This window comes from Maylandia zebra, linkage group LG17 (genome assembly GCF_041146795.1).
Source record: "Maylandia zebra isolate NMK-2024a linkage group LG17, Mzebra_GT3a, whole genome shotgun sequence".
In the NCBI taxonomy this organism is placed as follows: domain Eukaryota; kingdom Metazoa; phylum Chordata; class Actinopteri; order Cichliformes; family Cichlidae; genus Maylandia; species Maylandia zebra.
This window is the reverse complement of record NC_135183.1, coordinates 28,713,378-28,727,091: the sequence shown is the minus strand read 5'-3', so window position 1 is coordinate 28,727,091 and position 13,714 is coordinate 28,713,378. Positions and strand designations below refer to the sequence as shown.

Here is a 13,714-nt window from a genome sequence, read left to right as displayed (position 1 = left end):
AATACAAATCAATACAGTAATAGGACTTCTTTGTGATTTATAAGGAAAAATGCAAAGCTAAGGGGCCTCAACTAACCACATTCTCTCTTTTTTTACAGCATACACTCAGCTGAGCAGAGGGGGAGGACAATTTACACAACAACCAATGTCACTCATGCTGAAAATATGACAGGACTCCATATTCACCAACATTACACAGCCACATGCATGTTTAGACAACTTGTGCTCCCTCAGCAGCTAAATTCCTATTCAGCAATTTTTCATTATAGTTTAGACAATGGCCCATTGCCTTTAGTAAATCTAAAGGGAGTTAGACAAACTGCACCGTGCACAAATGGCATGCACAGTATTATCCAAGAGAGAAAAAAAAAAAAAGAACGTTTAAGGATTAAAGTAAGTTAATGGTACTTGCTCAAATAACAGTTGCTTTGCAGTTTTGTAAACGCTTGTATTTACCATTATTTGGTTTACTGAAGCTCAGGAGACTTTTACCTTGCACCGAGTGACTGCATACAAAGGACTGTTACAGTGAATATGTGGTGCCATTTTAATCTGGGATCAAACTGAAAATCCCCACAAATAAAGAGTTCAGTCAAGGTCATACTAGTGATTAGGCAGACTGTCTATAAAGGGAAACAGACAGAAGTAGCAGGGGAAAAAAAGAAAGAAAAGATAGGCGCCATCAAAAGCAACCTACTTGGGTTTCACTATACCCTAAATGGAAATTTCCCCCCAATTCTTCTAATTATTAGCTTATGAATTTAATATTGAAGAAGACAGTCACAAAAGAGAAAGTCACTGCTTTACTACCAAGCCTTACAGAGTCCTGTTTTGTCCTCCACATGTGGGACATTTACCTGCCTGCAGACTGGTACTGTGCCCAAGCAAACAGCTGGTCTGTCTGAAACCTGCACACATAGTCAGAGAGGTGAAAAGGGAGAAAAGGAGGGTGTGTGGGACATATCCACACAGGCCTTGAAATAGAGCAGGACTGGCCCAGGTCAGAGCCAGTCTGCCTGGCCACCTGTCTGGTTTGTGAAAGCTTCCAAGGAAGTCATGTCAAGGCAATCAATAATGTGGATGACACACCTCCTAAACTATGTGTGCACCACATTGTCATTCCCAAAACTAAAACTGTCATGCTGTAAATGATCAAACTCAAATCATGTTGAGTAAAAGTGTTACTATACCATCTATTGGTGATGTTTTTAACCGGTTGCAGAGTCCTTGAATATCCCCATAATATTCCGCAATTTTGGTTACTGCCTCAGCGCTCCTCAGTTCCATTAACCCACGCAGTTCTTTTAGTGTGCAGCCAAACTCTCCATCATGGTTGGCCTCCACTATGGAGTTCTTCACCCCACTGTACGAGTTGTTCGCCATCTTCTTACTGCCTCCCCAGTCTATTGCAAAGTGTTGCTGCTTTGACTTGACAGCAGGGGTTTAAAAACACCCAAAAAAAAGGGCTGTCCTGGAAATTCTTAAATCCTCAAGAGTGTGAACACAGTGACAGTTCCCATAAACAGCCAACAGGCCCTTCACAGGCAGCTGGAGTCATATGCCAGGTAGAAGGGATATTATGAAACAAGCCATTTCCCTGGGAGAGCTGAGTTCCTATTCTTTCATGGTGACTGAGGATCACCCACAGAGCCAGAGATCACCATGCATCCAGATCTGGAAGAGAAGAGCAAACATAAAAAGAAATTTGTCAATATTCACACCAAAATGGGCCATTACATGAAGAGGGGGGTTAAAATTCATTTACTGACATAGCGCTTATGCTAACTAATATCTGGCCAGGAAAACATTTCATTTTCAGTATATAACCTACCAAGCTGGAGGCAGCTGAGACAAGTAGCTGCGTTATTAGCAGAACTGCCTCTAATCAATTGGCAAGAGATTCTGATTAGTTTTACTTAAGTTGCAATAAAATAATTTTGCCATCAAGATAAAACTCTTGACTAGTAATGAGCACTCTTTTTCTTGGTTAAAGCTTCTTGAGCATTATGTACTGGTTATCTACTGTTAACAGAGCTTCAACAACACTTTTACACATTTTTCTTGCCTCTTGCATGAGTTGGACTTGAATGAGGCATAAAGTGATTAAAAACAGAACATATTCAAACAATAACAAAATAATAACCATGTTAAACAATGTTAAAGCCAAAGCATGACAGTTCAACCAACTAACAGACCTCATGGACAAGCACAATAAACCACAAGACCATTTTCTATCTGCTTTTTAGTTACAATTCAAATTCATGTTTCTGTTTTTCCTATTAATATAAACTGTTCCTCATCTGATAAATAAGGATGTTGCCTGCTGTACAGATTGTGAAAGGCAATTTTTTGAATTGTGATAAATAATAGGCTTTGTTGTTGGTCTTCTACCTTATCTGTATTAATAAATAAACAAACAGCAGACCCTGATACAACATAAAGTCACTGTTTCAAATACAAATGTTGTTGAAAAGACATTACAAAGTGCATATCAAATCTTGAAGCCAGCACGGCAGAAGATCTCTCTATAATGACCATAGCTACAAGGTGGAGCAAAAAAGATTAGTGCAATTAAACCAGGTGTTTACCTTAAGTTTATTGCTTTGCACTTGAAGGTATGCTCTGCGTAGTCAGCCCATTCTCCCCTGTCATTTTATACAGAAACGCTTGTTGGCAAGCTTTTACTGCACTTACAGTAAATTATTGGGTTACGTTTGACTTCAGTAATGTTATCTTAACTTCTTTACAGAGAGCAGAGGACACAGTGAACACATACACACATACTCTAAAACCAGGGACAGATGAGAGAAAATAAGCTGACCATAAAGGACAGAAAAACAGTACAAACTCTTACACCCTGCTGTAATAAATAAGTGCACAAAAATCAGGTAACACTTTTCACTTCTTGGGATAGGAGCATAAAGCCCCTTGTCTTTAAAGTCATTCCAGCCAAATTTGTAAAATTAAGATTTCACAGAGACCTGTTGTAAACAAAATGGGATTACTTCAATATTTTATCAAAATCAACAGAACCTTTGATCATCACATTCTAATCAGTCTATACTTGAGTCCAAGTGAACATTTAAGGAAGAATTCCTGGGCTCATAGAATCATACATGAGGACAAAGTGAATACATAATAACATCTTGCTTGCAATACCAGAAATCCTGCTACTGTGTTGTAAGCCTGAACATAAACACCACTTTAACATGATGCGAGGGATGTGAAACAGGCCTTCTGATCCATATGAGTAAGAAGTCTCATGGACCTGATAAATCTTTTTTTAAAAATAGGTTTTTACAGGCACAGCATGGACCTAATGTATGATGATGTTTTAGTCCCCGTTTTCTAAATCTACTTTTCCCAATTAATGATGAAAATCTTAAAACAAACAAACCCACATGAAAATCGATATTTTAAGGTAAACTGGGCATGTCCTTGACCCTATGCAGTTTGCTTACAGGCCACAGATAGGAGCAGTATATGTCACAATAACCTTGTTCAACCTGCATGTTAAACACTTCCTTGTGCTAGTTTTCAGCTTTCAGCCCAATCCTCATGTTTTAATCAGAAGAGAGCAATTTGACCTGAATAAAAAGTCTTCTGGGCTGGATTCTTGACTTTTTAACTAACACGATTCAAAAAGTCTGGAGAAATGGGATCAAATCCAATCAAGTCTGCTCCTCAACTGGCTACCCACAGGGATGCACACTCTTGCGCTCATTATTTATCCTGCACACAAATATGTGTTAGAGCAGGTATGAAAACAGGACCATTTTAAAGTATGTGAATAACTCTGTTACTGTTAGTCAGCTCCAGGATAATGGGATCAGCTACGGCCCAGTACTTGATGATTTTGTTAAAAAGGTATAATGAGTCTTCAATTAAATGTAACTAAGACAAAATATATGATCACCGATTTTAGAAAGTGCACTCATACACAAGAGATCACGTCCATTATGAGTGAGGGAATGTGCTTAATCATAGAAATATCTCAGAACAATTATTGATTCAAAGCGAAACTTTGAAGCAAACTGTGAAGCTGTGTGCAAAAAACTAAACTCCACAATGATACAACCATGATGATTTCATTTAATCCTATTCTCACTGAATCCATTTTCTCCTTGCCCTTGGTGTCAGGTCTAATACATTTATCTGTAAAGAACAGAAACTCATTCAAACAAATTGCCAGACCACCTGACAAACTAACTTATGAGCCACTGTTTGAGAGAAAGATTTCTAGCCCCAAACTGTTGAACAACACAGTTTAAAAACTGCTTCACTGCAGCAGCTTTCACTTAGATGAACAAATCCATAGCTTTACAATCCTATGCCAGGTGAATTCATTATTATGTTTTTATTAATTTCTTTAGTGTTTTGTATTACGCTTATCTGTTGTCTCTGTTTGTATTGAATATGTGCGTGCAAGGATGGATGACTCACTACTGCAGACCAAATCAACCTACGGGTATAAATAAAGTAACTTGAACCTGAACCTGCTACCCTTGAATATGACTACTACACTAAAATAAGTATAATTTAAATAACTTCAAGTTTAGTCTGCCTGATGAAGAGCTTCTAATACAACATTACAGTCAAATCTTTTCGACTAAACACCCCTATTTATTCTAGACTACATCAGTCCCTTTGCCATTTCAACAGAAAGTCTCTCACAATTAAATTTAAAAACAAATCACAGTCATAAAGCCCCTGGCTTCCCTGCTGTGTGACTCCTGGGGTGCCGTAGTGAACAAGGGCCAACTGACTGATTACCCTAGGAAAAGCCTTTTGTTTAATCTAATTAAGACTATCTGTCGCATGAGGGACCTCCATGGTGCTCTACATGGGAGAGTCCATTCCAATGAGAGGCTGCTGTCCATTCAGTGTTAATCAGACTAACACAATGTGGCTCATTCACGTCAACCAGGTTGATACAAATATGTCTTGGAGAAGCTCGGATGAGAAAGCAACCTCCTAATAAAACTACAGAGGCTGAAGCATAGCAAGTGTACATCTGTTTTAGGAAAGGTTTGATTTTATTGATTTCTTCATTTCAGAAGGAACAAAACTGGATTTATGGCTGAGATCTAACAAGATGGGCCCAGTTTCTATATGAAATCACTACTATACTAAAAGCCATGTCAAACTAATCTTGCATTGCACAAGGAATCTGGACCCAGCCATCTGATCCATTAGGAAAGGCACCAGTGGGGGTACACGGGAACATTAAGCCATGTCTGGAAATAACACTGGGGATACTTTACTTGCTTTTTCTCACTTTCTACATTTCAAACAGTAACACAAATGCACCTTTGCATGATTTGTGCTGCCCAGAGATTTAGGCTCTTCATTCCTGATGTGGCATTTTCATTTTTATTCTTGAGTATAATCACAATCTACTCTGGCAAAATACACAGACATGAATACACACCCCAAACTCAAAGCGCAAGACTTTATAGTGTTGTCAAACAATATATAAATTTATATATTAAAAAAGGTGACATTGTATTTCAGCAATAGCCATTCCAAGCAAATGACACATATTTTAATCCCAGGAATTTCTGTCAAGAAACTGGGTTCCTTATGGCTGCTGGCTGTCTGTGTTTCCACTGTCGTCTAAACACTGATGGCTCTTTTTACAGGCCATTAATAAAATAAAACTTCACAACAAACTGATTCACTCCCTTCCTGTATGTGGTACTAATTAGGGGTGGGGGGAAAAAAAATCGATACTGTGTAGTATCGTGATATTTTGTTTGCTAATAATGTATCGATACAGGGACAGCAGAAATCGATATTTTGTTACAAAAAACGTTTTTGTGGACTGGAACATGCTGATCAACATGCTCTGACTTCAGAGCATGTTGATCCTTTTTCTGAGCAAGAACCCTGACATTCCTTCACTGTCCAAATGTGTTTAACTTTTTTTTGGCAGCAATAAACATGACAGTTTACTTATTTTAATTTAAGACATGTTTTATTTTAATTAAGTTTAAAACTTTTTTATTTAATGTAAAATTATATTTTGTTTTAATTTACTTTCAAATTCTTCAGTTGCTGAATGGGCTGCATAGTTTTCATAAATTGCATAGTTCAGAATAGCTATAATTGTACCAGATGGTTGCATTCAGTTAAGTTGGACTAGACTGTAATACAAACCGTTCAGTTTGTCAACAATATAACTGACTGAAATGAGAGAAAGACTGAGTGCGAGACTTTGATATTAGATAAAATGAATATTGATAAAGTTTACTTTTATGTACAGAATCTGAATATCGCAAAATGTTTTAAAAAATTGCAATAATATCGTATCGTGCGTTAAGTATTGTGATAATATCGTATCGTGGGATGTATGGCAATTCCCACCTCTAGTACTAATTGAGATCAGTAGAAATGTTAGAAAAGCAGCATTCCCACCCGTTAGTTTCCTTCACCTCTGAAAAATACTAGCCAAGAGCAAGAAGCAAGTCATTTGTTGTTGTTTTATTGCAGGGATGAAATTATTTCCTATGTAGTAAATGCAGCTGTAGTCAGGATAGTTTTGGAATTCTTTGTACCAGATCAAGTCCACAAATCCCACCAACCTGACACAGGTGAATTTCAGGGTAGACCATCTTGTACCCTAAAGAAAGCATGTGACTTTCTAAATTTGTTAATGGCCTCAAAAGTACTTGCATCAAGTGGCAGGACTTTAACTTGCTTCGAGCACCATATGGACTATTCAAGACAAGCCTATAATTTTCAGTGTAATTCACTGCACCTCCCACCCCATGTCTTACTATAACATTCACACCCCCTAACCCAACATGCAGCAACAATGCCAAGATGAAAGAAGTGCCAACATTTGCTGCCCTGGGTCAGTTTCGGGTTGCAGTGCAGCTCAAATGTTACAACAGTGGAAAATGATTGTGATTGGATCTCCAAGCCAACAGCTGGGATGGTATGGCTGAATGACAGAGGCCAGAGTTAACCCTTTCCAAGCCTCAGTAGCAGACCGATAACTCAGGGTGGATGTGTGCTGGTTTAACCCAAGAATTACAGACATGCACATCACAAGGCTATTCAAAACTACAGTCACAATGAATCCCCTACAAAGAAGATTGCAGCAATTGGGAACAAGTAGACAGGACAATAGTGATGGATGTGTCATAAATATACTTATGTCTTTGTTTCCATGTTAAGGAAACCCTCTGGCAATTTGAATACCTTTATGTGCCAACAACTTGATGCAAGTCAAGGATAGCAATTCTAGGGATCCCTCTGCAATGGAGCTGCCTAATGCGAGAGGTGATATTTTTAGCTTCCCCTAGACTGTCCCCTCCCCCCACTGCTAGCCATTGCCGAACTGGGTCAGGCCATGTAAATGTGGAGGGTACAAAGCAGAGACACCCAGCCATCCTTGTGCTGTGTGGCTTGCAGCTGAGAGTGCTACTTCATCCCACCGACTGGAACCTCTACGTAGCTCTCAAACGCTGTCAGGCTGCCAGTTCATGAGAACGCACAGTCAGTGGTGTCACCGTCAACACGCTTTTCCTCTCCAGCTCCTTTTACTGCATGTATGGAAGGACACGTAACAGCATTTGAAATGAAAGTAAACAATCATCTTTTCCTCCAAAAACTAAGGCTGCTGGATAAATAGAAATAACATTTTATATATGCATTTCACTGTCTATCATATTATATTTATAGATCAATTTATGGACACTTTAAGACTACCGCGTTATTTTAAAAACATTTATTTGTGCTCTAATATTATTAAATATAGTCTTCGTACATTTTTTTTTCTTTGTGTGTTCTGTCTTGTAGGTAAGCAGATGTAAATTGTTTTTTGGAACAACATGATTTCCAAAAAAAAAAAAAAAAAAAAAAAATTCTGGTGCAGTATGTAAAACTTTGTACTGATAACAAGCCAGCTATACACATTTTTTTTAACCCCCACCTGGTAGAGTTTCAATAAACATTTGTGGATTCATTCCTAGTTGTGAATTTCCCTGACCTGTGTACAATTATAAGGCACTACTGCCCGAGGGCACAAATTTGACCACCATTCAGTGCTTTATAGTATTATGCTTCATAAATGATGAAATTCTTTTTTGCAAGTGAATGTTGAAAAATATTAATTTTAAATTAATTAATTAATTAAATTTAAGTTTTCATTATAACTATTTGCCAATGCAATTTTACAAGGATGTTAATGCCTGTCTGTGTTACTTCTAAAAGCCTCTCTCTGTTTTTATACCCAATCATTTTACCAACCTGTTTGCAACAGATCTGATTAGTGTTGAGACTTTCGACCACTTTAAGCAATTAAAAATTTAGCATTTACTTTTCAAACCTTTTAAGGAACAGGTTGTACTTTTCTTTTTGAACCTTTGTGCCAACAAAAAGAATTTGCTATACAACAAGCAGTACGAATTTGAAAAGCATAAGCAGTAATATCTTAAATTTACCAACAAATAGTTTGACGCTGTCTTACAAAAGCAATGCAGGTGAAACACATTCTTATAGACCGGTTTTTAACCTCTTACATAACAACAGAACAGACAAGTTATAAAATTTAGTACATAGTGGCCATCTAGGCACATGAAGACTGACCGGTTTCTCAAAACTGTTTATATTAACATTTATAGAGCATGTCAAAAATAATTGTTGCTACATACATAAATGAGGGGAAAGCTGGGCATTTAAATAAGTAAAACTGAGAAACTGACCACATGAGTATTTTTGAGTGCTGGAAGACTGTCCTGTTGTTAAAGTTGTATTCTTACCCTCCACCCCCCACTGTTAAAAATAAATAAATAAATAATTTTTTGGACAAATTCAGAATTAAAATTTCAACATTTACCTACAGAATTTGTTATCATCAAATCAAACATGCCCCTTTTCTTTCATAGTACTGGCCACAGAAATACTATACATGAATATAAAAATTTTACTGCTTTCTACTAATTTCCTCCTGTCAAAGATGTAAATGCACAGCAAGAGGTATGGTTTTATTGAGCTTTTGCATAGCATTTCATGTGCATAGGATTGAAAATGTTCCAAAATGAGGCATCTTTCATTGAGGCACTTTGAAGAACAGAGGCTTTCTGTGTTCTTGCTTATGTGCGATACCACAGACCAGATCGGTGGCCTGGGGTCCTGCTGCCCCATCATTATCTGCTGCAGTCTGAAATTGCTGTTGCCATCATTTCAGTTTTAGGATGCACAATTGTTGACTTGTGCATTATATATTTCACAAAAAAACTGTGGTACAGAATGCATTGCTATGGTTTAACACATGTCATGCATGTGTTCTGCATTCATTGTGACGAAACCACTTGCTGTAACTGTTAATAAATAGCCTAAGTGAAAATGTATACTAGAAAGAAAGTTTTGAAGCTTTAAGGAACAGACAAATGATTTCATGATCCACATGATTGCATTTGATTCAAATAAAAATTCAAGTGGTATTTCAGGGAGTGATTGTTTCCCACAAATACACTGCTCTGACTTGATTAGGCAGGAATTGCTCTCTCATTGGCTCCACCGTATGATATTACTTGCCCAAGATTTTCAGAGCATGCTACAATGGCAGTTTAAATGTGTAGAGAAGATTACACCAGAGCAGGACTGTATACTGTATGCCACAAGTGATAACATCCAAGACAACCAGCAATGCTTTATGATGAGAGAAGTTGAGGTCTGGAAGTATGCTTCTATTATATAAGCTCAATGACGCTGAAGTTCAAATGAACAAATAATAATAATAATAATAATACAGTTAAATCATCTAGCCCACTTTAAAAATGTCCCTTTAAGCATTGCCACGTCAAACCATGGAGCCCACCATGTTGCAGAGATGCCAAAACTAACATAAATGTCCGTCAGACTGACTGGTAGCATATTTAGACCTTCTGACAGTCTTCAGGGCTATTTTGCAGCACGTGCTTTGCAATTATTTTAATTAGGCACAATCCCAGTATATAATAACTTTTGCCAATCTTCAATTATAGTACATTTGATCTCCTGAAATTAAAAACTGAAGCATATAACTGGTAGTCACACCTGTGTAATTTGTTTCTCGTGCCAAGTTAAACAAGATTTAAATGAACAAGTAGTAATGAATGACTAAAAGACCCTGTAACCTAAAACCCCTGCTTGAAATAATCTTGACCTTACAATCCACACACAGTAAGAAAGATAAGTAAAATGCCATCATTGGTAAATGTTACCATGAATACATGACACTGGTTCAAAACCACACTATATTTAGCTTTCCATGCTGGTTTACATGAGGCTTAACGCCACCTTAGATTAATGACCTGCAGTGGTCACCTCAGTGAAATAATGCTTTAAACTAGCAATTATAAACATTAAACTTGAAGAATTACAGAGTACACTAAGGACAAATGTTAGTAATTTGTCTTAATGTTGGGCTTATAGTTGTCTGCAGTGCAGAGCATGACAATGAAATAAGTGAACATGTGAACCAGCAGCTGTAAGAGGAACTCATCCATGATGAGTTAGGAACAGACTTGGCAGGCGACAACTGCCTGGAAGAAAGTAAACCAGATATGCGGCATTACTTCACAGTGGCTATAGCAGTTATCTCAGCAGCAAGGAGCATGTAAGATTGGTGAGAACAACATTCTTCAGCACAGAAAGAAAGAAAAAACATGCACCGCTGAAAAGGACGTAGAGGTGTGGTCTTGAAAGGTTGATTTTCTACAAATGAACTAATGAGCCACAAAGGTCAGGTGATCTTCCCTCTGAAATATAACAATTTTTTGAAAAAATTAAAAAAAAAAAAAAAGTATTCAAATATCTACTGACTCATATTAGTCACTCAAGTAGAGGGGTAATGTCTATAATCAGCCATTAGGGGAAAAAAAAAAAGGTGGCACAGCGAAGAATAAGAAAAGATATTTTTGTCATTCTTGAGTGACAGCAACAGTCTGAGTTCAAAGGGCTCAGACAAGGCAACAGATTGTGTTACTGATGATCTAAGTGAATCATTAAACAAACTCAATTTCTATATGCTGCGCTAGACAGCTACAATGAAGCATTACTCACAGCTAAACCTGAAAAAAAAATAGACTTCTAACGCAGTATTAGCTAGAAAATTCAAACATATCTCCAAACTGAATCACAGCAACTGTCATTGCAGCTAATACAATATTGTGCAGCAAGATATTGTGATTATAAAATCCGTGTAATTGCTTATCTGTCATTATATTATTTAACAAGACCAGAGTACAGATGACTACTACAGGTGACTAGCACGCTCTGTCACCGAGTTTTATGTTCAGCGTCTTTTCATACAACTACAATAATAGAATGTAGAATCACAAGTCATTATACAAACACTGAAAGACATTGCTGGCGCTGCAGCAAGCTGGGTGCTATTTAATTGGATAAGGAGTGATCCCTTCAACTAGACACCAAAAGGTGCTCTGTGGCTGCACTCCACATCGACCTGGATACTGCAGGTAATGTCTGAGTGCACCAATCTATATTACGTCGTCAATCAAGATTAAGAGTGTAACGTTAACGTACGTAATCATCTTGCAGTACCTGGAAGCCCTAAGAAATACGAGATACATTACGGGCAAGTGGAAGGTAATTTAAAGAGACGAGCTGCAGTCAGTGTGTGAGTTTCTATTGCCGTGTAAGTATGAAATAAGCGTTGTTCTTTCAGTAGCGTTACGGACGACAAGTGGCAGTTTTTTTCCCCTTAGTTCGGAAATAACCTGACAGTTTTGCCATACCAGGACATTTAAGAGTGGTAAACAGCCATACTTGCTCAAATGGGTTTCTCGTAATTGTTTCGAGGAGGTTAGGAGATTGGGACTTGAGATTAAAACCTACTAGTTGCGGTCAAATTATTGTCTTCAGAATACGGTACAAATTAAAGTGTTGGACAACAGAATGCGACACCAGCAAATGACAACCCCAGAAAATGATGTTAGTCAATAAACGAAGGTTCAAAACACGCTTACTGTGGTGACAGAGAGCAGAAATGACTAACGCGGTTTTATGGGTTCCCCGAGTTGCCCGTATTGAGTGTGTTGAGCAACCGCAGCGCGTGGACTCCCAGCGCTCGCGGAATATAGTTCCAGGCCGTTTAGCAGTATTACTCCACTAACGTTAGGTATCTGCATATAAAACGGGAACTGCGAGGCGTTAGACAAGCTGAATGACATATCACCATGTAACATGCAATGCAGGCAACTTTCTATTAAAGATATTAAGGTCCATAGTTGAAGTGTTATTTAACAGCGGGACCCCGCGAGGAGCAACCAAGTCGAAACGTTAATGTGCAGCCCAACAGATATGTTATTAAAAAAAATAACAGCGGTCCTGACTAGCGTACACGGTTAGCAAACTAGCACTAATGCGTTAGCTTATGCTGACTGCAAAGAGGGGAAATTCACAAAAGATACTTCCAACAGACTGACAAGTCTAAAAACTTAGCCATGAGCCATGCAGAAGTCCCAAGCAAACTATGCACAAGCGAATGAAATCTGGCAGCATCCCGGGCTGATTAGCTACCTGTGTTGGAAAACGAACCGCCCCATGTCAGTATCCCTCCAAGATAGCTAACATTAGCTTGGTATACCGCTAACTACCCAAGGCAAGCTACCCACAGTGGTTGGCCCTCGTTGATCAGTGCACACACAAAAAAGAAGACCTTAACCGGTTATGGGGTTACATGCAACATCCAAAATCACTTGGAAAGATCAATTATTGTGTGGCATTTTGCCGCGCTAATAGAGAAAAATATAAGTAAAATAATACTTACTCCGTCCTCTGAAGAGCACCCCAGCTCCCTTTCTCTCTTTAACTCCCCCTCAGTCTCACCAAAGACTAGACTCTCTCCCCTGATCTGAGGTATAATCCCGCCCACTGCGCTGTCACAACCAAAGCCTGCAAACCTCACACTGCCAAGATAGTTCCTATCTCCCTCGAGCTCATGAAAACCCATGTCACTTTGACCGGAAATCATATGAGACATGCGTGCGGTGGAAAAGCGGGATGATGTTGCCGCAACTCACGTGGCTGACTGCTGAGATAATAATCTCTTTATGTTTAATTACAGAACAGATGCAGACCAAGACCACCTATTTGTTTTTTAATGCAACACGATGAAGGGTGCGTGTCTCACAGCGGTATTGTTGCATCTCTATGATTTAAAAATGCTAAAATCAAGCTGAAGCGATATCGGGGATATCGTGAGAGACAACCGACCAAAAAATAACGTTGTAAAAGTGGAACTCGACGATGGCGGAAGTACACCAAGGTGAACCATTTCGCCTCGCCTTTTTCATTTCTGTCACAACACCGCCAGGGACATGTGATGCACGTCAAAAGGAGGATGGGTATGGACCGCTGGTGTGGATTCCCATTGGCTTAGCCAGCATATCAGTCGCCTATGGAAACGGTTACGTCATGATCCCCTAGTACTCCTTCTTTGCTCCCGTGTAGCTTTATAATAACAGGATTATTCAACAGTCCCCCCCAATCATATGATGCAGTCTGCAGACAGTAGGTAACGAAAACGCATCGGTTTTGCTGTCCGGGCGACTCAACCCCACCTAGGCTGCACGAGGCTCTTCCCCTCGACGCCTAATCAAACCTGACGTTATTCTTTCCATGACGTAGTGCGTTTTTTCTCTCTTCACCAGATTCAATGCGTGTATTCTTTGCGATTCCTTCAGTCCTCTCGGGGAGT

General features: G+C 38.7%; 1 protein-coding gene across 4 annotated transcripts in view; it reads right to left on the bottom strand.

Moving 5' to 3' along the window:
- Positions 1-13,714, bottom strand: part of atp2b1a (ATPase plasma membrane Ca2+ transporting 1a) — a 143,263-nt gene that overhangs the window by 28,135 nt on the left and 101,414 nt on the right. For 3 of the 4 annotated variants that reach the window (XM_004548264.5, XM_004548265.5, XM_076876194.1), the window contains exons 1-2: positions 12,785-12,921; positions 1,191-1,674 (exon numbers count right to left, since the gene is read on the bottom strand). In XM_004548264.5, the coding sequence (XP_004548321.1) occupies positions 1,191-1,383 (193 nt within the window). In that variant the 5' untranslated portion in view covers positions 1,384-1,674; positions 12,785-12,921. Of the gene's footprint in view, positions 1-1,190; positions 1,675-12,784; positions 12,922-13,714 lie in introns of those variants that run through there. The other variant, XM_076876193.1, reaches the window with a different exon arrangement.